Source organism: Molothrus aeneus, chromosome 5 (genome assembly GCF_037042795.1).
Source record: "Molothrus aeneus isolate 106 chromosome 5, BPBGC_Maene_1.0, whole genome shotgun sequence".
In the NCBI taxonomy this organism is placed as follows: domain Eukaryota; kingdom Metazoa; phylum Chordata; class Aves; order Passeriformes; family Icteridae; genus Molothrus; species Molothrus aeneus.
Window position 1 is genome coordinate 46,017,398 of NC_089650.1, and position 27,277 is coordinate 46,044,674.

General features: G+C 42.3%; 1 protein-coding gene across 2 annotated transcripts in view; it reads left to right on the forward strand.

Annotated features, from left to right (window-relative positions):
- The window catches only part of ST7 (suppression of tumorigenicity 7), a 137,890-nt gene that overhangs the window by 17,786 nt on the left and 92,827 nt on the right, over window positions 1–27,277 (forward strand). The window contains exon 1 of one of the 2 annotated variants that reach the window (XM_066550557.1): window positions 22,372–22,783. The exons of the other annotated variant lie outside the window; for it this stretch is intronic. Within the exon in view, the coding sequence (XP_066406654.1) occupies window positions 22,762–22,783 (22 nt within the window). The 5' untranslated portion in view covers window positions 22,372–22,761. Of the gene's footprint in view, window positions 1–22,371; window positions 22,784–27,277 lie in introns of those variants that run through there. 2 annotated transcript variants of the gene reach the window in all.

Here is a 27,277-nt window from a genome sequence, read left to right on the forward strand (position 1 = left end):
GGTATGAGTGAACTACAATACATAAAATAGATTACTTATTTCATATGCCTTGCCATTCCTAATACCACATTTTGGTTGGTTAGTGAACCTAAAAAGGTTTATTTTTCTGACTCTGTCTGCAGCTGTTCATGGAGGAAGAGAATTCTGTTGAGCTGTGTACAGCAGGGCTTAGATTTTGTGCTCAGTCTGTTGCTCTGTATGGGGAGAGAAGAAAATGCTGTCGTTGTGTTTTAAATTTAGTAACTTCTGGTAATTTTGATGATTACTAAGATGCCTTTTCCGATTATAAATAAACCACATTGTTTAAAATATTTTTGACTAGACTGAATTATGTCCCAAAATTGGAACAGGCTGAGGAGAGTTTGGGAAAGAAATTACCATCAAGTTTTTGCATTCTTAACCGTAAATGGAAACAGAAGGGTATTGACTGACCAGAAGCTTGAATTCTATAGCTCCTCTGGCTAATGTAAAACATTATATATTAAAAATCCTGTCAGATTTAGTTTTTCATGCTTTCGAGGTTCTCTTGGAGGTCTGTAGGTAGTGGAAGGTGGCAAGCCCTGCCGTCTGAACCTCATTTGGCAATCTGGGGAGCAGTAAGAGGTGGATATCAGTAGGTATTGGTGTCCTCTGGGACAAGCAAAAGAGGTAACCCAACATCACTTACTCTGGGAGACCAAGGCCAAGCTGGCAGACACTTGAGGATAACCATGGGCTGTTGCAAAGCCAATTTGAGGAGCTCAGGAGCTGGACTTCGATGATCCTTGGCCATCCCTTCCAACCAAAGATATTCTATGACTCTATGAGTTCAAATCATTGAAAGCAAAGTCTGAGGAATTCAGTGTCTTTCTTGCTCAAACTCCTAGGCAAAGGCTGCAAAGTTTGATGAGGATCTAGGTGGTGAGCTAAGAAGGAGAGATTTCTAGGCAAAACCCCTAAATTTGGTCATTGCTTTTGTATCTGTCAGGATCTATTTACTTCCATGACTCAATTATCTGTTCAGGTTACTTAAATTGCTTCAGAATCTTGCTTCTTTTCATGTAGTTTTGTCAAGATTTTTGAAATTAGGAGATAGCATTTGGCACAGAGGAAGGTCATTGAGCTGAAGTTAGTGATGTAGCTGAACAGGAGCAAACCACTGGTTTGATGTTCTGGGGTGTATCTTTGCCTTCCAAGAGCCTGGTTTCTTTCCTCTGTGTACCATGTGTCATCTGTCATTGTGTGCATGTTATGTGATTTTTAACATCCATGAGATGGAAATGAAACTCCTTCCAGTGTCTGACCAATAAACATGATGGATTTGGGTGTCACTTCTGATGTCTCATTCTGGGGCCAGAACACCTGTCCTGTGAGGAAAGGCTGAAAAGGCAGGGGTTGTTTAACCTGGAGAAGTCCCCAGGGGGGACCTCATGAAGGGGGCTTATAAGAAAGATGGGGACAGACTTTTGACCAGGGCCTGTAGTGACAGGAGAAGAGGCAGTTGTCTTAACTTGAAAGATGGTAAGTTTACTTTGAATATAAGGATGACATTTTTGCTGTGTAGGAGGTTTTGGAAGGAAGGAAGGTTTTGGAAGGAAGGCTGCCCATAGAAGGTGTGGATTCCCCATCCCTGTAAGTGTTCTGGGCCATGTTGGATGGGCTTTTGAGCAACATGATTTAGTGGAAAGGGGTCCCTGCCGATGGCAAGGTGGTGGACTCCTTGAAGAATCTTCACAAAGAAGGTACCAAAGTGTGTTACACTTTATTATCCAAATAATTGTGGATATTTAAAGTTTAATGTTGTAAAGTCATACACAGGAATGTTTCACCCATAACAACATGTTAACTGTGTGTTGTGGTTTGACTAATTTGTATGATGTAGACACTTGATGATTTTTTCCATTACTCATTTTCTCTAAAGCCATAAAAGAAGTATGCAATACTTGCTACTTCTTTTATGGACTCAGAAGAGTTCATAATCTTGGAAGAGATTTCAAACAGTCGTCGCGTTTGAAAAATCCTGCTTCTCTATCTCAAATTAGTACATAGGGATTTATTTTAGGTTAACAGGTTTTTACAAGGTATTTGTCTTCTTTATTCTTTCTGTGCTTGATCTTAAAGTTTTAAATCTTCACCATTAAAGAAAAGCAGAAACCTAAGGAATCACTGTAACTTTTTTGTTATTTGCAAATAAGTGAGGATCTCAGGAGCTTTTAGATGTATTTGTAACAATGTGTGATACATCCCCCTATGAAGTTATGATCCATCTGTTGTATGAAAACCATTGATAGTTGTAACTGGTGTTCTTATTCACACCATTTCTATCTCAGCACAGATGTGATACTTTGTGGGCAGCCAGGGCCAGAGACTTTCTGGCACAGCAAGCCAGCAGTTGTTTTCTGCCAGGGAGACCCATGACTTTAGAATGTGTCCTTGTGCAGTTAGGTGGAAGCCAAGCTGGATTTCTGCTCTATGAACTGTATGAACAGTAAGAGAAATAGGAGATCCATACAGAATAGATCTTTCATCCAAACAGACAAAATGGACAAGAGACAAGAGGACTGCTGGGCTTTGGGTAAACCCAAGGCTCTTGGATGGGATGAGGTCCAACTTGTAGGGCATGTTGGATTTATGTTGTTTTTCGAGGTAAGACATTTGTGACTAGAAATGTTCTGTTTAGCCAGTTCCCTTGGATAGATTGCTCCATGTCAGTACAAGTTGGTTGGTGGCACATCCATACTCCTTCTCTGGGAGACATCTGCCTTAAATACACAGGGCTGCAGGAAACTCGTTTTTTAGCTCTGGGTCTGAAAGCACTGGACTCTGGCAGGAATATGAGGTGAGAGCTTGTTCATCAGTGATTACAGATAGGTTTTCTGAATTAATATAATTGAAAAAGTAACTGTGGAGGTAAAATTGTTTTTTTTTATTTAAGACTTCCATGGAATGTAGGTATCCTTGGGAGCTCTGTGGCCATGGAGATCAATGTCCTTCTCTCAGCAGGTCCTCAAAAAGACTGTGGTCTGTGGATGTGTAAGGTTTACCCAAAGGCTTGGATCCTCTTTGTTGCAAATACTGTCATGTGTGCTGTAATTTCTAATCCTGTTCTTTCCACTCAGCAACTGCAGTGCTAGCAGGACAACAAAAGCTGTAGCTTTTGAACATCAGACTGTCCTGGTTCTGGCCAGGAACAGGATTAATTTTTTGCAGTAGTTGGGATTGGCCAGGCCCAAATGTTATTCAGCACCATCTCATGAGACTGCCATGGGCAGGAGAAAGGGAATCTGTTTCTCTTTGGGAGAGATGGGGTTACTTTCTGTCCAGAAAAGGTAAGGAGGTACAAGTTGTTTCTTAGTCTTATGCCTTTTGTTACTAATATTGCTGCTGTTTCTGTTGTTTATTAATTTCATTCCTGTTTCCAGTAATTTTTTTAAATCTTTTTTATCTTGAACCATGATCTTTGCCTTTAGTTCTCCCAGTTGAAGTTGTGAGAGGCAGCTTGGTTTTAGCTGGGCTACTAAGTTGGAGAATATAATTTCTAAGCCATGATGTAGACGTGCTCCATGATTCTGCACATGTTGCCTCTGTTAAGCAAATTTTAGAAAAGAGTGTGCTTATAACTGCCTTTAACCTCTTAATGGAGTGGAGAGAAAATGCTTAATAGAGGTCAGACCATTTTCTGTTTGGACTGCCACTTAGATTTTAAATTCCATAGGGCATTATCTTGTTACATTTTTGTCTGAATGGTCTGATTGGCTCACAGTGATGTCAACAGCAACATAAATTAAAAATATGTGTTCGTGTTTGGTCATGAATTCTCGGTTTCTGCTAAGTTGTGGGTATTTTGGAATAATTTTGTAGAAGTAGCAACATTTCACATACAGCCTATTCCTGCTTGGTTTAGTAGAAAGAACCTAAAAATAAAAAGTCATGACAGTAAGCAAAGTCAAAGTAATAATTCAACTAAAGGAAAGAAGAAGTGCAGCAATTAAATGAAATTTTATTTGTAGTAATTTGCAACTTATTTTTTCCCCAGCTGTGCACAGGAAGATACATTTAGTCAATACAGTATCTCATTTTCTACAAAATCACTAAGTGCAATGAAGATTTTCATCTGCTTTTTTGGCAGGAGCACTTTTGTACCAAATTGTAATGCAATAGTCAGGGAACCAAGGAATATTTCCTGTTGATGACTGAAATTGCCTGCCCAGATTCTTGGTCTAGGTCCATGGACTTGGCATTTATAAAAACTTAATTTGCAAAACCTTACAATTTGAACATGACACTGCAGAGCTGACATATATTCTCCCTTCCGACTGACACAAAATATATCTTTATTTATCAGTGCTATGTGGAAAAAGAAGGAGAACAAACTAGTTTGGTAGAAGCACCAGTCATTTAACTTCATTTTCTGTGCATGTTTGATGTGCTTTTAAGAACAGGAAATGATGGTACAGGAGACCTTATCACTCATCTGAGATAAAAAACCCCTTCTTTAAAATAACAGGCCAATTGCCATGAATGAGAATTTGTTTCAGGAAGGCAATTTAGTTTTAGATCTACAATACCTCCTAATAAATATTAAACTTATTTGACAACTTAGGTCTGTCATGCTCCTACATGGACAGCATAATTTAAGCATTCATTTCAGTAGTTGATCAGCTATGTCACACTGAAATAAGGTGTACTTTCCAGACAGATCTCCAGCTGATGACTAGTGCTAATGCAAAGAATCAGTCCTAGTATCTAAGTTTTTATTACAGCAGTTTTTTACTATTGTTGAGATTTGAAATGAAGACCTGTGGACACTTGCTAGTAGAAAGCCATTGGTTTTTATTCTGTTGGTGTTGTGAATAATATTTCCTGTGAAGGGGTTGAAACACTATGGAAATGATGACTAAGAACATTTGTTTTAAAATACATTACATTTCATTTTTAGCTGTGGATTTAAAAATAAATTGTCTACTGAGGAAAAAATGTTGGGCATGTTCCAATTTCACAACAAAAAGCAGGGGTGGGGTTAGATATTTTGTACTTGTGCTGAAAAGGAAAAGTGCAGAGATACTGGGTACAGGCATTTCATGGAGACCAAAGAAGTCCAGCTGCCCATCTTGCATAAGGGAAAAGCTTAAAAGACTTTTTCAGTATTTCTTAAAGTCAATGCAATTCTCAATATAACCAGAAAAGGAGATGGAGTGGCAAGAACTCCACCATCAGATCAATTCTCATGTTCATGTAGTGGTTTGGGTTTTTTGGGTTTTTTTTGATGTTGCTCATTTGTCTTATTTATTTTGTGTAATGAGGTTTTGATATAGAGAATTGAGTTTGTCTAAGGGTAAAAGGCCATAATTTGGTATGTTCCATGTCAAATGAAACATAGGAAGTCCTTGTGAGTGTTGCAGGAGATGCTTTAGTACTTAAAGCTTCTAGCCTTTGGACATCATCCTTCAGCCTCTGGTTTTTAATCCCAGTCTTTCATGGTTTGTGTGATTTAAACAGGCATGAACACAAGACCTCCGTGTTCTCCGCAGCATTCTCTTGAATATCAGCAATAAAAGACTTTGCTAACAAATGATGTGCATGTGGGTCAGTGTTGGACTGTTTAATGTCTCCACAATGCAGATGTTCTCAATTTCGTTCTATATTGTCATGTGTCAAAATCCTATTTTCAGAAGTGATGTGACTTTAAAGAAAAGCCAATGGTACTTAAATAAAGAAGTTCCTAAATAACTTTTGAAAAATGTGCTTGGGTTTCTAAGCGTTTCAATGACACAGCTGAACCAATATTCAAATAAATACATGCAGGTAAGACATGAAATGTTTTCTGAAACAGTCATAACAGGGAAATTAACAATCATGAAGGGATAACTGAAAGAAAAATGTGTGTACTCCATGCAGAGCACATGGCATAGCTGGTTCTGATACCATTGGATACTGCTTCTTTTCAGGCTGTAATTTCTGTCTGCAGTGCATTTTTTTTCTCAATAAAAATCTAGTGGCAGTAGGTAGAGTGAAACAAAGATATGTCTAAAGGTCCTGACAAAATAAAAAGATCTTGAAGTGTTGCTTTGGATTTTCTGAATACCCAAACAAAACACCATGAAACAATACAAGAAAACACCAGGTTCCTTTGGGAAGTGAGTTAGGCTCAGCTGGTTTGCCAGTGCTGGTGGCTGCATCCTGGGACTGCTTCACATCCACGATCTCTGCCTTGCCTGGCTCCTGGTCTGTTGAATTGGCCAAAGCAGTGGGAAGAAGCTTAGATCAAAGGCTGACCTGCAGTGATTTGAGCTAAAAAAAGGTAGATTGAATGCAGCTGGTCCTGAAATAGGGTCCAGTCTCTGGGTCTGTCTTAGCCCAGGCTAATGCCCTGCCAGGGGCTTTGAGGGGTCCTCCTCATGTCTCCTGGTTTGCAAGCCGGTCTGGGCTTCCTTGGCAAAGTGTTACTGAAGTTCATGCACTTTCATGAAATATGTTGATGCAGTTGAAAATGCTGCCAGCAGAAAAATCCCTCTTTGCTCTTCTAGGGAGACAGTGAATAGGAGACTACTGAGAGATATTTATTAGAATTAGTCTTATAAACCTGTCATAGTGTAATTTATGCTTTCCTCTCTGTGCAGACTACAGCTTTCCTGCTGTAAAGATTGTGAGAAGACAGAGAGTGGTCCCAGACTGAAAAAAAACAAGAGTGTCTGTGAAATCTTGTACTCATATAAATGCTGAGAAAGATGACTTGAAAAATACATAGGAAGAAAAATAACAGTGACTATCACATGTAAGAAGAATAGTCTAGTTCTTAAGAGGATGTAAGCTTTGCCACATATTAGGGAAACTTAGGAAAAAAAAAAGGAAGAACCCTGGAAAAATATTTGAAAATGTTTGTTTATTTTTTTAATAAACAAACATTTGCAATGTTGTCTGCATGGCCATTACCGTATTCCCTTCCCCCAGACAGATCTGTCAGACTGTAGAGGTAAAGAAAGCACTTCAAATTCTTCTTCAGTGTTTCTGTTTCCTTTTTCTTCTTTTTCTTACTTCTTTATTTATTTTCTCTTTTTAAAATTTTGTTTTAATCATATACATCCATAAATTTCAGACACTTGTTTTTATCTGATGCTTGGGGGTTTCTGCCCTTTTTCCGTTTTATTAAGATTTAGTCTCTATTCTTCATTTGAGTTCATGCCAAGTGAACTGTGCTGGCCATGTGGGTAACAGGTATAAAATCTGCTGTACTGTAGTGCAGCCAAAGGAGCATTGCACTTCACCATTTCAGCTCAGAGTTTGTTCGTGGTTGAGGGTGAATGTGTTCTTCCATCTGCTGGAACCCCAGGGCCGTTACAATGCAATATTGTTCCTGACACAGAGCGATGAATGTGGTCTTTACTGTGGGAAAATTCCTCTGCCAGCCGTGAGGAGCAAAGGAGGTCTGTTGTTGATGCTCTCCTCGGTCACAGGATGTGGCTCAGGCAGCTGTGGCTGCCCACAGAGGGATGCCTGATGCTCACTGCCATATTACTCTATTAACCTTCTGCCATCTCTTGACATTCTTTTGTGCTCACACCTCAGTCTGTCTCTTCCCTGCTGTGCACTTTGATTACCAGGTCTCTGGCTCTTCAGCAGAGCCTGTTCCCTGAAGCCTTCCACTGCAGTCTCATGAAGATTTTAGATTAAATGGTGTTGCAAATTCAAGTACATCCCTGTAGCAGGGAAAACCTTTGCTGACCTGGGAAATGAACCCAGTCTGCTGTGTGGATTGCTGCCACACAGCAATATGGCAGTGTTTAATTTGGGTTCTTCATTATTTGCTGGAAAGGGCTCTGTATTGCACTTCTGTAATGGCACTAGACAATCTCTTCCATTAGCCTTATTTCTCAGGCAAGACCTTTGCTGTCCATTGGGTCCTGTGAAGACCCCCTGGGTTTTGATAAGAACAATGTATATATACTTGGTTTAGCTCCCTGTGAGAGCAAAATCAGGGATTTGAAAAAACTGGGATAGCCAAGTCCATGCTGGCATGGTGAAGGTGGGCTCCAAGGCATGCAAGGAGGCTCATAACGTGAGCATTTTTGGGGGTTGAATGAGTGATAGTGACTAATGAGGATCTCTGGACCCCAGCTGGGTGGAGGCTTGTCTCCCCATTCCTCAAGTGGTCACTACTTCCTTGTCCTTTCACTGTTTCTCTCAGAAGGAGACTGTGTCTGGATTAGAAGTGAGGAATAGGAGCACAGAGAGGAAGAGGCTTGTGCAAGGTTTCGGTCATGGCTCTGTAAAAGATAAGTGCATGCCACAGGCTGAGCTAACATTTACTACTGCAGAAGCACATCTGAGTACTGTGTAGAGAGCACAGATTTGAAATTTGACAACCCAGCTTCTTCTGGCAGGGTCTGAAGCTTTTAAATAGAAACTGTGCTGGAGCTCTTGGGAAGCTGTTCCCTAGGGGAAGGGTCTGGAGGTGGGGGATGCACTGGGAGGCTCACTGCACTCTGCTGTCAGCACTTCCTAATCAGTTATGCAAGTTATAGAAAGGCAGCTTGAGAGTTGTGGGATAGAAGTGGAAAGAGAAATGGTTTCTCTTTGAGTGTAGGGGGAAGCAGGGAGATTTCAAAAGGGCAGAAGCCTTCTTAAGTTCCCGCTGGCATCTTGAAGACAGTAAACTCTATGCAACAAACAAACAAAAGAACAAAATAGAATGTGTGAAAGATGCCTATTGAGCTTTCTGTCAGCAGTGGGAATTCAGAGGCTTCACCAAATCCTTTTGTGGGACTGTGCTTCATTTCCCTGAACTACCTTTGTGCCTTGAGACTAACAGCTGTCATTTAAGATGCAGCATTCAGGTTTACATTTAAGCAGCACCTCTAAATCAAGATTTTTTTTTTCAAGCTTCATTCAGAAATTACTTCAACCATCATTGAAATGAAAAAGGATGGTTTGTATTTCCCACGAGAACTGTACTCTCTTTGAAAAAATAGCTTATACATTCACTCTAGAATATCTAGAGTGAAGACACTCTAGACATTCTAGAGTTGGTGTCTAGAGGCTATTTCATCCTAAGGCTGGATTCTGCCTGTTTGGAGAACAGTATGTTAGTTCTGGTAGTTCCAACGTAATGGTCTGGTATGTAGGAGTACAGAGGTCTACTCCTACATACCAGACCATTATGTACATTATGTGTACCAGGCTGTATTTGCTCATGACCCCAACATTTGCTGCAGTAGGAACATCCCAGGTAGCAGGAACTCTCTGATCCTGCAGATGGGTGAAGGTGGCAGAGGTGGCTGAGGGTCAGTAGTGACCTGAGCAGGTTGCTGTGTGGGGCAGCCTGTCTTGCTGTGTACTCTTCCCCATATTCTGCTGGGCCAAGTCCATGCCAAGCCCTGAGTGCCCACAGGCTGCTCAGGAGGGCGAGTGCCAGAAGGTGGGTTTGAGGGGCACGGGCTCACGTGGCTGCACTTGGGGAGCATATGGCAGCTGAAGGCTAGGTAGCAGTGCATGCAACTGAAGGGGATCATAAACAGCTCTGTAGAGCTTCTAAAGGCATGGTTCAGTGAAATTGTGATGGTGAGATATAAAAAATACATTTTGTTGCTGCAGAAGCAATAAAATGATGCCGCAGTGTTGTCAGAAATCTGGATCTGACTGATTGTGAAAGAAAATTAAAACAGGCGAGGTTTTAATATTAACCCTGATCTAAAATGCTGCGTCTCAAGAGCATTAAAAGTTTTGTTCATTGCCAGCAGCATATTCATTCATCTGTCAGTTGAAAGAAAAAAATGTGAATGTGATTAAGATCATATTTTCTGTGAGGTCAATGGTGCCTTAAATCAAAGAAATTCAGAAACTCTCAGCTGTTTCACAACAAAGGTAAATAACCAATTTAAACAGTTGTCTGATTATTTTCAAGAAACAATAAAAAGTACAGTGAATAAAAAAATATATATATAAACCATTATTTTATATATAAACCATTATTTGGTTCTGAAGTATTACCTGTCCCATTTACCATGCAGTATGCCAAAGTACATTATGGAAAAGTCCTTGGTTTGGAAAATCAGAGGTTCTTATGATCTTCGTTTATCTTCAGAAACTTCAGAACTCCCTGGCACAATCTGTTTCAATTGGGCTTGATGACATGGAAATATTTAGTCATGCCATCACTGCATGAGTTTTTTTCCTTAGACTGTAGTTGAAATGGTTACTTCTATACTATTAGGTCTGCAAAAGTGCCCTGTTACTATTGCAATTTTTTTTTTTAAGATGCTAAAAGGGGGAAGCAATGACACTTCCTATGGCTTACAGCTAGTATTTATTAATGTATTAAAATCTGTTTATTATGCACTCTTAAACCTAGTTCAGTCTAAGCATTATTTCAGTCTTAATTTGGCAAAGTCGAGAACTGTTGGCTAAAGTTTTCACTATAGAATGTTCCTCACAGAGATATATATTTTTCCTTCAGTAGCTCTGCATTAGGAAAAGGCACAATGTTGTGCTTTTAGATCAAGGCTTCCTGCTCCTTTTTTATATATATTATAATACATAGAGTACATATTATCTATATTTTTATTATTATTGTTATTGTTGTTACTGTTACATAAACTTTCTGACTTCATTATATGTTCTTTTGCCTCAAATGCAGTGATGGACAGAATACTTTTCTGACGTGAATAGTCTCAGACAAATTATAGAAGCCTAAAACATACTCAGCTCTTAAGGCTGATTTTCAGTTTGAGGTTAATTCCAAAGACATACAGAAAACTTGATATTCAGATTTTAGGAAAAAGGAAGACAAAAAGAATCCAGTTATATATCCATCTGCTTTAAGTACCATTATTGAAATAAATTATGCACATTCTTGTATCCTTGTTTGCATCCAAGGACACAACAATGTGCATAATTTATTACAATAAAGGATCTCTGGTTGAGACAGAAGAATACTTTGACAGAGTGATTGAAAGGAATGGTGAATTCTGGGCCAGGAGGGGCTGCAGTCTTTGAGATGGACTTGGATACGCCGATTGGATTTCCAGTGGGGCCCAGTGGTAGAACAAGAGGTAACAGGCAGATGCCCAAACACAAGTTTTGTCCGAACATAAGAAAGCATTTCTTTGCTCTGAGGGTGTTCAGACCCCAGAGCAGGTTGCCCAGAGAGGCTGTGCAGTCTTCATTCTTGGAGACATTCAAAACCCAGGTGGATGTGACCATGCATAACCCACCCCAGCTGGTCCTGATGGGACAAGGATTTGGGCAACTTTACAATCTGTGCTCCTGGAGGGCAATTTCAAAGAGGCTCAACACAGGATATGGACCAAGGCAGACAAGAGGGGGATTTTACTGTGGGCTTGAGGAGGGAATTGGCTGTGTGTCAGGAAAGGCTGGGTGCTCTCCAATGGCAGGGATGGATGCTGATGCCTCAGAGCTCTGGATTAGGAGACATGGGACAAATGAGGGGCAGGTCTGGGTAGAGAGCTGGAATCTGAGCTTGTCTGTGGCCAGCTGTAGGCACACAGTTTGTGGTAATTGGGAGTGGGGCTGCTGCCCAGTCTCATCCCCAGTGGGCACAGCTGTGAAAAGCAGGTGAGCAGCATTGACAGCCATGAGCCATGGAGTGCCCAGGTGCACTGACCAACTACCAAAGGGAACAGAGGGCACACAGGTGCAATGCATGAACATGAGGGTTCATGGGCTAAAGAACAAGAAGGGCAGATGCTTGCAGCTTTCTAAAGTTATAGGGTATTGCTCTGTATGGGCAGACACCTGAGGCCTTCTGATGTGGTGTTACTCTGTAAGGGTTGAAGCTCTGTGTGTTGTGGCACTCTGTCTCCACTGTGGTGTATGCTGTGATAGCCAGGTAGGTAGAACAAGTAGCCACCTTGCTATATCCATTTCATCCAACTTGGATTTTAGCTTGAATAAAGTTCTGTGAATGTGCTTTGTTTGAACCATCCTCAGGGTCACTTCACCATGGCTTTTTCAAGGAGGCTGTCCACAGTATCTGTTACCTGGCCCTGTAGACTTTTGCTTGATCTGGTTTTGCTTTGTGTTTACTGCTGAAAGCATAGTAGTCCTTGTCTGTTATAAATTAGTGAAGTGCTCTGCCTTAAACTTTAATAGCAATAAAAACTAAGAAAAATTAAAAATATTTTAGAGAACAGAGTGCTTTAACTGCAGCTTGCTAGCCAAAAATTACCCCTTTAGAAAGCTCCTGCCATGGAGACATCTGGCTCTATAACAGTACACGTAATTCTGGTCCACTTTGCAGCAGAGCTGAACTGTGACTGGCTATTGCAGTAAGGTGTTCCAGTTCCTTTCTTGCTTCCACAATGAGCATGCTGCATTGTGTCCGCCCACTGCCTGAGCCAGGGTGGGCCCTTGCCAAAAAACAAGGATGTTTCAGCAAGGAGGTTTTTAAAATATTTAATGTTATGTCACGAGAATATAAAAGTTTTTGGCATTTCTTTGAGTGATGGTTATCTAACTATCCGTGTTTAAGTTGATGTTAGCTCAAGATAGTAAACAACAATGAAGAGTCTGGAAAGGATTAGTTTCCTGCTGAAATACAAATTCACGTATGTGTTGCTTTCAGTTCCATATTTACTGCAGGGATAAAGTAGAACCGAGTGAAGAGTTCTTTTTCATAGACTATATTGTATAAAAGTAATTGCTCTGATAAGCACTTATTTCATACAAAAAACCCCAGTGGCCCAGAAGAGTCTTAATTCTCCCTGCACAGACATGATAGTTGGAATAAGGGACATGACAAACACATGATTAAAACACAGTAATAGAAAAGACCACTGAGGTCTTTTCCCTGACTCTGCATTCCAGGGGAGTCTGTATGTGTCTGGCTGAACACTTGATAATACACAGCCTTTCTTTATACAAGTAACTAACCCTTTGCTTTTCCCTATCTGTAGTGTGTTATATCAATTTCAAGCAAATGCATCCTTAGCAACAAAAGTAATTAGGCCTGTAAGTCTTGTTTGTACCAGTTTATAAAGAGATGTGAAGGTTGAGGTCAGAGAAGGTGCCATACTGGACTGCATTTATCCAGTGTACAGTTTCCAGTAATGTTTGGTGTGAAGTAAATACACAATAATCTGTGTTTTATTTTGGAATACATTTTCTTGAGAATTTTTGTTTAGAAAGATTTTCACAAGATGTGTATCTCCTGCTGTTTGACTAAAGTTTAAAGGACCCACAAGCCTCTGCCCTTGGGGTGCCCACAGGGGCAGCCTTAACCCACTGAATACAGGAGGCAAGTCAGTCCTTGTGCTTGAGGCTGTGCTTTGGCCAATCACCAAACCATCTTCTGTGAAGGATAAGTGGTATCAAACAGTACTTGCTATAGTGTAAACAGAGCCAGAAGCTCAAGTGGATAAATAACACTGACAGCAAACAGCGCTAAGCAGAGCTGGTGGCCATCTAAAGGCTGATGGGTTTCAGGAGGCATCAAGGACTGATGTTGGAAGCAATCTCCCTCCCCTGCAGGCTGAGCAGAGCCACATGCTCCTGCTTTGCTGCAAGGTGGAGCTCTTCAGCCTGGTCTGATAACTGATTAGGTGGTATTAAGTGAACAAATCAGGTATGTAGGAAGGACCACAAACACTTCTACTTGAAGAAAGGACTGTGTGTCCATGCTTAAATTTGTTAGGAAGTAGCATGTCTCAGATGACAGGGAAGACTTACTCTGGTGAAGTGATGCCTGCTGATTTTATCACCCTCTTGTATCTGCAAACTGTGCTCAGCACGACCTTCCTGCCTGGGCTGATGAAGTTGATAAACTCGGTGTGCCACCTGGTACTGAATGCAAGCCCTTGAATCTTCCTTGGCATTGAAGGAAGAGAAGTGTCACAGTGCTTTGAGGGTATCAGGAGATCACTGATGTTGTGATGATCTCTTCAGCTGCAGGGGGCAAAAGGGTGTCTCTCTCAGCTGAACAGCTGCTCTTTAGATGACCTGATCATTCTGGGACCTGTTCAGGGGGAACACCCATAGAAGAGTCCACAGTTAAAAGCAGGTTTGGAGTGCAGGGAATCTACATTTTCTTCCTTGAATTATGGGGCCCCTGACATTAGCATAGCCATCTCCTTTTCCAGTGGTTCCCCTAAAACTCCCAGATGCACAGGAGGCACTTCTGTGTAGATGTCTGCACCTGAGCTGCTCAAACCTTATGCTGTGTGTGCTCTCTCTGTAGTCAGTGGAGAGAAATGGGCGCTGCTGAAGTTGGCAACTGCTCAACTGAGAACAAAACTAATTTAGAAAATCAGTGCTCTCTAATGGTGCTGACCAGGAATTTCTTGGGATGGATGTTGTGGAGACTGGAGCTGTAACTTCCATGTCTCCTCTCTCCTGTTATGCTGTGAAATACAGCAGCTCTGAGGGTTCCACCACTCCAGGAGAGAGGCCATAAAGGGTGATACCAGCACCCTAGCAGTGTGCTCTTCTCAGAGGGAGGCTCTCTATTAGTACCAGAGTTCTGAGACACTTGAATATTATAATGTCTGATCATGTAGTTGTCATTAAATTGCCAGTGCCACTTACCATCTGGCCTGTCTTGAGTCATGATTCTCTGTGGTGTTCATTCACTGACCATCTCCAGGCAGAAGGAGTAAGCTGTGGTTGCTGATGCCTCGTTGTGCTTTGGAGCACTGTCATGTGCTGTGAGAGGAACCCTGTGAACCAGTTAGTGCTGTGAGCTCCTGGCAGATGTCTGCTCTGTGTCCTGAGATGAGTTTCCACATGGAGTTAGACTCGGGAGTCTGTGCATTTTTGCCTGGTGCCAGGTGAGGAGGCTGCTGGTACGCTTCATTGTAATGAGCAGGGCAGATCTCCACTGTTTTCCTCTAATTGTCTACACGAGTTTTCTATTACCACAACTAAAAGCCTAATGTTTTTTGTAGTGCTTTGTTCAGTAGAGCTTTTCCAGGGTGTCTATCAAGTTTAAGAGCCTTCTTCTCCTAAAAGCCAGTGATACGGTGCTTAAGTGCATTGCTGGGGCTTCCTCTTCACCATACATTTGTTCCTCAGGCTAGCACTCATCCAATAAGCCTTTCTTATAACTTGCAGAATGTTGCTTTTCCAGGAGGGGTTTTATTCTTCTGGTGTTTGTGCTCAGCAGATGAGGGTGCTGTGCCCGGGCTTTGTGGCCGGTTCCTGATGGATGGACATCAGTGCTACTGCAACCTAACACTGATCCTAGTGCCGGATCAGGAGGGCCTCCTGCTTTGGTTGTTTCTCTGACTCACAGAAGCAATTCTTGGTCAAGAAAAACTATGATAATCAAGCTATACAAGCACTTGCCAGCTGTGTGGTTAGTCTTTTTTTATTCTGAGAAAAGAATTTTAGATCTCCAGTCTGGGGCTGGCGCTGATAGGAAGTAGAGTGGAACCCCTGGAGTCAGGGGCTGGGACACCACCAAAATGCTGTGTCTTGGGAAAACTGAAATCCTGAACTGTGCAGTGTAACTAGTCAAACTGCTTCCAGTGGACTCAGTTTCCCCACTGACTCTGCAATTGTATTATATTTGTGGCTGCAGTATCAGTTCATTCACAGTAATGCACAGGAGTATCCATATGGGAAAATAGAAATAAAACTCACAGTTGATTTTTTTTTCCCATGGCTATATTATGGATTCCTTTATATCTGCTAGGGAGTATGCTTAACACAGCACTCACCCATCCAGCAGGGATGTGATTACCTGGTCTTGTGGGTATTCTCTTGTAGGCTTAGAAGTCCTTCATTTTTCCTGTGTTTATGATGAAATCATGGCTATTTGAATTGTCAGATTGAATGTTCATACTGTGTTTACTCAGGCTGAGAAGTAATCTGAATTTGATCTTCCTCTCTCAATAATCAAACTTTCTGCTAATCATGAAGATTTGGCATTAGATCAGACATTATTAATGCAGATTTTAATGCAATGTTGGCAATACTTGCTACTCTCTAAGTCTCTCTCATTTTTATACATACAAATTGGATATTTGTGTTTATGTGGGGCACACATGTTCCCTCTGATTCCAGTTTCCAAGTGATTTATTATGCATTGGCCTTAATCCTAATTTTTGATCCCTCAGAGTCACATAAAAATCACAACAGTTTGTTTATAATCCTTTGTTTTAATTTGTTATCCACCTCTGTTTGCTCTGACATTAGAAACTTTCATATCCACCTCTTGTGCAGGCCTGTGGTATAGATCCTTGGAAATGACCTGAAATTAGGATACCAAAAAAAAACCAAAAACACCCCAACAAAAAGACCCCAACAACAACAAAAAACCCCACAAACAAAACAAAAAAAATCACCCAAAATATTTCAAATATTTCCCTCAGTGTATAAAATAAACACCTTGATTTTCTTCCAATATTTTATTCTTTTAGAAAGCTATTGCTGGTTATTTAAATTAATTTAACAAAGAACACTGAAGATTTATTTGCTTCCTTTATTTCTAAGTTCTCTTTGGATCATACTGAAAGGTAGTGTGTTCTGCTGGAACATTTTTTAGGTGCAGTAGTGGCCCCATTTCATCATACAGTTGCATGCATTTGGAACAAAAAACTGCTCTCAGGATTTAACAAGACATTACACTTGCTCTGATGAGCCATGGGGTTTGATATTATTGAAAAAAATATCATATTTCATTTGGGTTTGATATGTCATTTGCACACTGGGAGTGGATATTTGTGGGTAAACAGTTCTGCATTTAAAAGGAAACCAACCAAACTGAAAACCAAACCAAAATAAAAAAGAGGTGAATCACCATTCTACTCTTTTGACAATATTATACAAAAGGTGAGCTGTACTCTGCCACTTACAAAATTACTTTTGCCTTTTTTACCAGTCACACTGAATGATACAAGGGAATTTGTTGAAATCTGACGATTCATTCCATATCCTCTGCTGTAGGCAGTGGGAACACCATTCTGTTGTGTTACTGCCTGATTATAGGTGCCAGATGTGCAAAGAAATCTAGCCAGACACCTGCCCATGATCCACAATCTCAGGTGTACTCTAGAATTAGGTGCTTAAGCTGGGCTAATATATTTTCTTTTTTTCTTTCTTATATGCCTGTATGTATGTTTTCTTGACATACAATCTGCATGTATGTATGTATTCTTTACATACAGTTTTCTTTGTGTAATACTCTACCATTTCATAACTGCTGGGACTTCATAACTTAAGTCCATTAGATGTGCTTTAGATGGCTGGGTGGCCTGAGAGAGACAAAACACAAAGAACTTCCTCTTTTAATGGCTGAGCATCTGCTGGGAGCTGCCTCTTCCTCCCCCTGGTGACTGGCTTGCAGTAATCATGTGCAGAGCTGTGGTGAAGCTAAGATCTTCACTAAAAGAGATGTTGAAAGGCATTACAGTAATGTAATAATTGATTATAACAGTTCATTGTATCTCTTTTTTGAAAAGAAATCTGTCTTTTGAACTTCATCTCTCAGGTAAGGACCAATGCAGACATAAAAATATTTTTTTGGTGGCAAAAAATACTTCTTCAGTCTGTCTTGTTATTTGTGTGAGTATGCATGTATATGTTTACTCAAAAAGCTTAAATTTTTTAGACGTTAATTGCCTAAAAATTGTGAAGAAAAATAATTTTTACATTAAATGGGGTTGAATAAATGCAATATGGACTGCACTGAAATATTTTAAAAATCAGCACAAGAACAAATAATAATAAAAACAGGAAAACATCCCTACAGTCTGTGAATCAGTCTGGTATAAAATCCTTTGTCTGTGTTGAACAGGACAAAGATCTGAACTTCTTTTCTGCCAGCAGTCTCCTTCCTTTCTGTGCCAACATAACAAGGGAACGGTATGTTGTACAGAGAGAATGTGAGTGGAAAACATCAAACAAAATGTGATAATACCAGGCTATGAGGAGAACACTGAGCACTTCAGACAGCTCAGATGTTCAGAGATATTTTCCCCTGTTTGGCTAGCCAGTCCCTTTGTCTCCCTGTCTCAGCTGTGTGCTGTGGTCCTGTGTCAGCCTTCCTTACTCCCTGAGCTGCTCCTGGTTGTCCAGCACAGCTCCGTATGGAAACTCGCTGGCATTGGCACAAACACAGCACTTGAGACATTTCATGCTGGTGGAACATACCTTTCTTGGCCTGACTTGGCTCTGAATGCTCTGTAGTCCAACCTGGCAGACCCCCCTGGACCTGTGCCCTGCTGCCAGCTTTCCTGCTGGGAAGGGCTTGTCAGGGCTGCCCTCATCCCAGCTCTCTCTCTCATGGTCCCTCTCTCTGTTGCCACAGCTCCAAAGTTGCCATTTTTGGGACACTGGCTTCATTTAGTGATGGAGGTATTGGAAGCACCTCTGCACTGGGGACTCAATGGTACAGCATCAGTGCAGGTTGTTCCTTTTGATCACTTGGGGGGTTGTTTGTACCTTAAATACAGGCCCCTGTGAGATAAGAAGCTGAAGTTGTTGCACCACACTGGATTACATTGATGTAATCATGTTGTCAACTTTCTCACCAAAGATGCTTATTAAAGATAATTAGAGTCAGCAAAGTGGAGCAGAGCATAAGGCCAAAGAACTGCAGTTCTGTAATATGTGCTGCAGTTTGATTTTTTTTTTTTTTTTTTTTTTTTTTTTTTTTTTTTTGGGAGCATAAAAAACCACCTTGCAGTATTTTGTGGGTGCCACGTTAATGAATAATCAGTGTGGCTGCTGCTGCCAGAACTGACAATACCTACAGAAGCTGGAGACTGTCACAGTGTGTGGGTTGCTGGGGGTCTCACTGCATTTTTAGGAGGGGGGTAACTAACATTACTACAAGCAACATAAATTCCTTTTGGAGGTTGCTGAATGGTATGGACTCATTGCAGAGTCACTAGGAGGTTTCCAATAACACATTAAATGGATTAAGTTTTTCATTGTCTTAAAAAAAAAAATCAGTTTTCAGGCATTAAAACACAGAACAGGGGACTTAGTAAGGAAAGGCAAGTTTAACTAACATAATAAAAATTCTTACCTACCTTTGAGGCTTATTGAGAGTATCCTGTACTTCCCCTCTAGAGACCTGAAGGTGTGGGGGACCTGTTCCCTTGCTCTGGGGAGGATACAGGTGAGAATTCCCTTGTCAAGGTGCTCAGGGCAGTAGGACAGGAGAACCTCACAGGTGGGATGGACTTACTTTCTGCTTCCAGAGTTTCTCCTGTGAAAAAGGAGGTTAAATGCAAAATGAAATGTTTTTCTGGTGACAAGAGAATAAAGATTTATGCTTTAATGGATCAGCATAAGGCACATGTACAAAGCTGCCTCTGTTGGTAGCTCAGATTTCCTGCTTGCACTATTTTTATAGAAAGAAATTACTCTAAAGCATAAATTTACATCTGTATAAAAAATTTAACGTTTCATTATCCAGCTTCATTATTGAAACTCAAACTGTGCTTTAGGGGTTAGACACAGGTGTCCTTACAAAACAAAGTAAAATATGAGTATTATTTTTCTGCAGTGATAAAGTAAGGAATAAAGATATCTGCTCCAGGACTGGCAGTAATTGAGAAGCACATTCCTTTCTCTGGAAAATGTCAATGTACAGGAGACAGCTATGCATAGCGTATATTACTGATTTAAATATTTCATGCTAGTTTGTGGTGGAATGTATGAAAGAACATTGTAAATTAATCTAATATTTCAACAATGTCTTGTGCACATTGTAAGCAAATCCCAGCAATGCTGGCTGCAGATTTCCTTTGACGTTTTCTGACACCAATTACATTACCTTTGCTGCTGCATAAGAGAGAAAAACCATTTGTTGACTCTTTGCAGTATAAACCAATAGCAATATTCAGCATTGGAAACAAATCCGTAATTCTGCTAGCAAACTGAAAGGTTACAGTCTTAAAAGTAGGTCCGAAACAGATTTTAACACTTTCTCAAAGTCATTTGACAAAATGTTTTAGGTAAATGTGAAAGAATTTCATAGAAAATCCTTCAGTAGCCTGTAGTAGGTCACCTTTCCCACCAGGCAGCGTACTGAGCTGCCAAGGCTAAGACTAATGAAATAGATTATTATGAAATCCTTCCAGAGATACTGCATGGGTTGTTTGGGCTTTTCAACTACCTATATGCGTCAGTGTAATGAGAACTTGGCAGAGGGCCTGGGCTCTGTGACACCTTCAAGGATGTAATTGGAAAAGCCCTGAGGTTTTGTCTTCCTTGGAAGCAATGCAAAGCAGTGGGAAGGTCAGATCTGCTCATCAGAGCAGAATTTATTCTTCAGCCATTGCATGAGTGCACTTGGGATTTTGTTCCAGAGACCTATGTTTAAAGATGCTTGGAGGCTTACAGATACATAATAGACCCATTTCTTATGTGAACTTGCTTCAGGTGCTGGAAAGTCCAGTTGCTGGAAAATCCTGCCAGAACTTAATCTGTTTGATGCACTGAAGCTTCTTATCAACCTATTTTGACTGAAGGAGGTGTTAACTGCTCCAAATAGTTAAAATAACTAATTCAATTCTGGGAGCAGCAAAGCTACAGTCCTTGTAAGAGAATTTATGCCACTGTCATGGTCAAAGCCAATTTGGACATGGCTTCTTGGTGCTGTGCATCCATGCATGTGATTTCAAATAATCATGACAATTGAACAGCTAGGCTATTAATTCAGGTGCTTAAGTACATATTTGAGGACATCTGCTTGATTTAAGACATCTGTGAGTTGATTTGAGTCACTATGATTATGAGCTGTGATGTCCTGTCTGCAGATGGAGACTAAAATCTGCCTGTTAGAAAGTGCTGTGAGATGTCTCACCACAGGATATGGCCTCTCTCCTGACTTTCTTTCAGCAGTGAAATACAACATGGTAAATGTTGCCATGAGCTTGGTGGCCTTAACTATTCTTATGGTGTGCACAGAACACAAAGTGACTGTTCATTGTGTGGAATGGAAAGCGAGTAAACAGCTGAAGAGCATTTTGTGCCAACAATGGAGAGTAGCTTGGTGTGCCTTGTAGGTGCCCCCCACTGCTGTGGGAAGCACAAGATCAGGCTCTGTACAGCATCTTGCACTCTTTGCTGTCTCACAGCACGGGGCTGCTGAGCGTCCATAAGGACGTCTGTGGGCATACACGCTCTGTGAGTTTGGGACCACATTCCCCAGGACCAGAGGGACTGGCCTGGCAGTGAACTGCTGTGGCTCTGAACCCCACGTGTTGCTTTCCAGTCTGTCCTTCAGGCTGCAGTGGTCCCAGCCAGCACCTGCCTGGTTCCCTGATGACTCCCGCATGCTGAGCTCCTCAGGTGGCAGGTGCTGCCAGCCCCCAGTACTTCTTGTTTTTGTGGCCTGCTGCTCATGGTGGCTTTGGGTGTTCTGCAAACAGCACAAACCCCCCTGGCATGCAGAGCAGCCGGAGTGTTTGGGAAGGGTTAACCCACAAAAACTGAGAAATGGGAGGAGGAGTGGTTGCTTGCCTGTAAGTGCTTCCTTTAATGGGCCTGCATCTGTGTCCTTTCTCCTCATCCACCAGCAGTACTTTCCAATGTCTGACATCTTGGGAACTGCATGTCTGTGTTCAGCGAGACTTTGCAGAAACCTTCTTGGTTTTGCCCCCTCTCGACAGCCATTCTATGGATGGTCCCCAATGTCTGGTAGCTTCCAGCCATCAGCTTCCTGCTTGGCTGCTCTCACCAGCACAGGACAGGCAACTCCTTTTGTCTGTGAGAGGACAAGGAGCAAGCTTAGGGCTTTGTTTGAATTTTTCAATTACTAAATGTCAGGAAAAAAATACGCTTAGTACACTAAAAAAGTGCGCTCGCAGATGCACACTAGATCTAGTTGGTTTTGAAGAATAAAGAAAAATTAGGGACAGTATTTCTTTGGTTGCTAGGATGCCTTTTTATCATTGAATTCAGTGTGCTTTGGGGTTTTTATTTTTATTTAGATGTGTGACTCATTTGCTGTTGTTAGAGTATTGTTACAGTGTATTCTGACAATAAATTTAAGTAAAAGAGACAGTTGGCTAACACTTTGATGGGAAAATTAGGTCTGGAGTGTAGACTGGCCCAGGAGTTCAGTATTTCTTTGAGGGAAAAATAATAAAGAGAATTTGTGATAGAAATTTGGGGTTATTCTTTACTGAAAATGCTATAAGTGTCATTTACTAAGATATTTGTCGCTGAAATTGATTCTGTTTGCACAGAGACGCTTTGCATCTTGTGCAGCTGAGAAAAGCGGCATGAATTCAAGGCAGATATTTTCCTGCTAGCATTACCATCCCGGGTGGGAGCTTTAGCATCGCAGAGGGAAATGAAATACGCGTCTGTCTCTTTGTCCTCTGCTCCTTGGACAAAGGAGTCGCCCCCCGAGTGGCTGTGCAGTGTCCAAGCCCCCTGCGAGCCTCTGGGTTAGCAGCAGTCAGTCTTTGCAGTGTCCTGACGTCATCCCGTGTGTGCATAAGCTCCGCTATTGTCTCACGGCGAGCGGGGCTGGCGATTGCAGTATCTGCTGGCTGATACCCCTCCTGCCCGCCGGTATCACCGAAGGACAACGGCCTGCCCTTAGCACTCGGATTTAAAACACAGCCTCCTGCTTTTTGCTTCCTGTAGAAGGACCTTCCTTCCCTGCGGTTGCAAGGAAAAGCTGTCTGCGGTGTGGAGCGGAGCAGAGGAGGAGAGAGCAGAATCTGGCAGCTTGGATAGCCTGGACTGCATTGTCTGGCTTCATGACCCCTGCTGTGTAGCAGTCTCATCCCCTCTCTCATACGCTCCCTCTGTCTTCCACTATTTTTTCTTCTTTCCTTTTTAAAATAGCATCTGGGGCGAGCCATGTTTGGCACTGAATCGTCATGTAAGTAAACGCATCCCATTTACATCCTTTTTCTGTGAGAACAGGGCTTGTTTTATCCTTGCTGTACCCGCCACGCTGCATTCTCTTTGCCGTAGGTTGTTGGCTAAAGCTGTGGTCCTTGCCTGCTTATGGAGGGATGGAAGATGCTGGAGGGGAAGCATCTACCTCCTAACTGTGGGTGCATCCTTGATGCAAGCAGCAAGGCAGCGTAGGGCTGTCAGTGCTGCTGAATTCAGGCCACTGAAGATTGGGGGGAAAAGGCAGTTTTGTTTGGATGTGGCAGTTGATAAGATCGCATCTGTCAGTGATCAGGAGTTGCAGACACTCTTCTAATGAATGCACTGCTCAGATGGTGCATTTGGGGACTGAGAATGCTGCAGTATTAGATGGGTGAGAGCTGGGGGAAAGTGATTTAACCATCAGGAAAAAACTGCTATTTCATGTCTATCTCATTTACTTCATTTTTATCTCTGGGAGAAAAAAGGCTTCTCTGCAATTTCCCCCCCTCCTCCTTGTGACTGCAGAATCCACAATTAAATTAGGTGGAATTCTAAATATGAGGTGAAAAATGCAAAAGAAAAGGATCATTTATTTTTTTCTTCCTCATCTTTGTGCTGGAAAATCTTAACCGAGGCAGTCTGCTGTATAATAGCAGTGCAGATGCATGTCATTGAAAGCAAGCCAATTTTGCTTCGATGGGAACAACAATTACCTACCTGGCAAATCTGGCTGCAGAGGAAGGCTGGGGGTTTATACATAAATAATGTTGCTGGTGACAGTGTGGCTGTGTGGGGACCAGTCTGATCCAGTGATTATCAGATGACTGAAAAACAGAAAACAGTTGGTTCATGCTGTATTTTGTGCACCAAACAGTACTGGGTGTTGAAAACACATCTCATTTGGATATGAAGGGATGGCTTTTTTAGAGCATTGTCACATCCAGCATGGTGTAATGTCTCCACACTTCTGGGCTGGGACCTGTTCTGTGGCTTGTCTCTTCCTAGGAAGTGATAAGAACATTGGGATGCCTCGTAATTATGCCTTCCTGGCTGTCAAACCCCTTGCTCCCAAAGGGTTAATTGTTCCTGTGACCAGGCTCTGGCAGCTCCCCCCTCCTCTGCCACAACACCCAGTCAAGGTCAGGCAGCATAAAAACAAAATTTGCCTTTAGATTTCTTTTGTTTAGGGATGCATTTTTCATGTGCAGTTGTAAACATGTCTGCAGCGCTGGGTCATCAGAGCATGAACAGAGATGCCAAATGTTGTAGCTGCATCTGTTTCACCCTGACAGATCTGTGAGCCCCAGTGTCTGTGTCCGTGGGCTCTACTTCTGCAAAATGCACATGAACAAGCTTTGAGATAAAATCTGTGCCCCACCTGCCCTCTAGCAGAAAGCCATAGGATGCACTTGTTCATTTTCATGGTCCTTTCTTGGTTTACAAGGTGCATTGGCTAAAGTCACAGGAGTTGTGCACCAGCAGCTGTGGCTGCTTTTGTTTCCATGGTTCCCACAATTTAGAAAAGGGCAATGGAAGCTTCCATATCAGCCACTATCTGTTTCCCAGAAGGGTCTAGAAACATTTCTTGCTTTTAAAAATGGGATAAACAGAACATGGCTTGTTGCCGTGGATTTGAGCAGAGGCTAGGTCAGTCTCTGCCTGAACTCCCTGGCCAGATGAAGAGGAGGGCAGTGTGGTGGCCAACTCCCCTGAACTCTGCTCAGGCCTGAACCTGAGCCCAAGAGTTCCTGTTGAAGCTGGACAGGGCTGTCCCCTTTGCCTGCTGCTGCCAGGTGCTGGCAGGCAGGAGGAGAGCAGGGTCACTGGTGCTGCCCCCCTCACCTGCCTGGGCGGGTCAGTGCTCGCAGAATCAGCCCTACTCTTGCTGCTGCTGGGGGAACAGTGGCTTTGCTTTCAAAGAAAGAAGCTTGTATCAAAATTACTTCAGTCAAAATGCTAAGAGGTTTTTTGTCTTCCCTCTCCTCCTGTCCTCTTCATAGTTCCAGGCTGTCAAATGATAACAGTGCTACTAATTGTTAATGTTTCTGTCTGGCTAGAGCATCAAATAAGACAAAAAAGAGTCAGCAATATTTGGACATTGGAAATATGTCAGAAGCCATTGCTGCTGCTGTCCAAAAAGCATGAAATGAGCAGATTACAGGTTTTTTAATCCTGCTGTTTACCCTTAGTATTTAGGATTTCATTTCTCTCTGCTTTGATTAAAAAGCCCAGAAGAATGGTCAGAAGCAAATACTGCTTCAGAACCTTTAGTCTCACTCAGTATCAAAATATTTTAAATGTCAAACCAACTCTCCTTTGGCAATCCTGTTTGTTTCTTTTTGCTTTTAGCAGCAGTTAAAAGGGCAGTAAAAGATAGTCTGAGAGTCTTTGTAGGAACAGGCATCTGCTTATCACCTCCTGAATGCAGGGAAAGACAAACAGCCGCTGACAACAGCCCATAAAGGGGGATAAGGCAGCAGGCGATGCACAAACAGCTGCTGACACTCACAGTATATGACGAGCAAGGATAGAGTGTGCAAAGCAAAAACCCAGGAAGTGTCTGTGCAAGGGCACTGTGGGAGGGTAGGGTAGCTGCCATGGGGTCGTGGTCAGTATTTTCCATTGGTCATATGTTCTTTCTATAATCCCCACAGGAAAAATGTGGCAGAGAGGCTTCATCTTCAGATGCACTGCCAGGGAGGTGTGGGGGGCTCTCTGCATGGGGGGCAGCTTTTCATCCCATCCCACCACTCCTGCTGACCTGAAAGATTTGTCTGCTCACCATAATCATTTCACATTCTGTAGGAGGTAATCTGGTTTGATAAAAAATTGAGAATTAAGTATTTTTTAGGTTGAAATGGTGTTGTAGGGCTGCACCAAAGCAGAGAAGTGGTGGACCTCTGAACAAGTGATGAGGTGGTCCCCACAAGTAGAACAAGCACCCTCATCTCAGGGAGAAGAGCCCAGCAGAAATAAGCAGCAAGCATCCCTTGTCTAACTAGGAATACTGGCAGCTGCAGGCCTCCAGGAGAGACAACAGAGGCACAAATTAAACTGAACTATGAGAGCAGCCAGAGTCAGTGAGGCTTACCAGTGCTGGGAGAGGTCAGGGGAATGCAGCTCCATCACATCTGACTGGGTATTGGTTAGGAATGGGACAGGATGCAGTTTAGAGCCTGTGAAACAACTGGGGAGGCTCAGAGAGCCATTTCATGCATGTCTGAGAATATGCACCCTGTGTGCTTCAGCTACCCAGAGGAACTCAGTAGGAAGCTGCAAGGAAGAGATTCACACACATATGCCCATGGAGCTTGCCCCAGTGCTGTTACAGGGGCCCAGATCTGTGCTGTCAAAGCCCCAGGTGATGTTCTCAGTACTGCTGCATCTCTTCATGCCAGGCCTTGTAACCTAGCAGCAGTACTGCACTGCACTGTGGGGGTCATGGGGGGGTGTCTGGGAAATGCTCTTCCAGCCGGGGCTGTTTGGGAGACACTCATGGTGGTCCCTGTCTGGTAGATCAGTAACTGCACTCTGGAAAGCAGAAGGACTCTGAAACAAAGGAGAGCTGACCAAAGAGCCAGAGAAACACAAAACCAAAGGGAAAGTGGAGCTTTCCTCTGCTGCAAGGTTAATGCTAGAAGGCTCTCTATGGGGAGACTGAGGACTGCTGTGGGGAATGAGAAACCTTGCTCACTTAAATGTGCCAGGAAAAGCCTCTGTGCTTGTGCTAGGCTCACTGTACTGGCTTCTGCTCTGTCTGTTCAGGAACTGCTTTTGTTCCCAGGCACTTTTTTCCCCAAACTTTCTTCTTGCCAAGATGCAACAAATGGGAAAGGTTACACCAAGATAAGTGATTTATGGCATCAGAGAAGTAGTCTTATAAACTTGTGCACAACAGCAGCAGCCAGCAGTAGATAAATGGAAGATCTTGGCATCAAACATGGAGGTGAAGGACAATCTGATTGGCACTGATTGCCATCCTGGGTGATGTGCCTGCCTCCTCTGTTCCCAGCACTGGTACTCATCCCAGTTGTTGGAGAGCTAACCAAAACCTGACCACTCCTGCAGGTTTTGAGCATGTTGGCTCTGCCAGCTTATTCATGGGGTGGTTGGATGAGCAGCAGCACAGGAAGGGTGGGACATGACTGTTGAAATTCTGGTGGGAGATAGCAGCCTTGGTGAGACTGGGCTCACCTGCAACAGCAGATGACCAAAAAGCTCCTTTTTTGAGCATAAATAGCCCACTGCCATCCTAAAAGGCTGAGAGCAGTAAGTACAGCCACAATTCCTCAATGATGTTACACTGGTTTCTCAGGCAACAGTATGCCAAAGAGAGGTTACAGAAAGTACCAGAAGTTGTAAATTTAAACCAATATATGTAGCTGCTGAGGTTCCTGTTGTTCCCTGTAGAGTCAGAGCTGGTGAAAATATTGCAGAACCAGGTCAAAGAGAGGCTTAGCTACACCACTGTCAAATGCCAGAATAAACCTGGGTT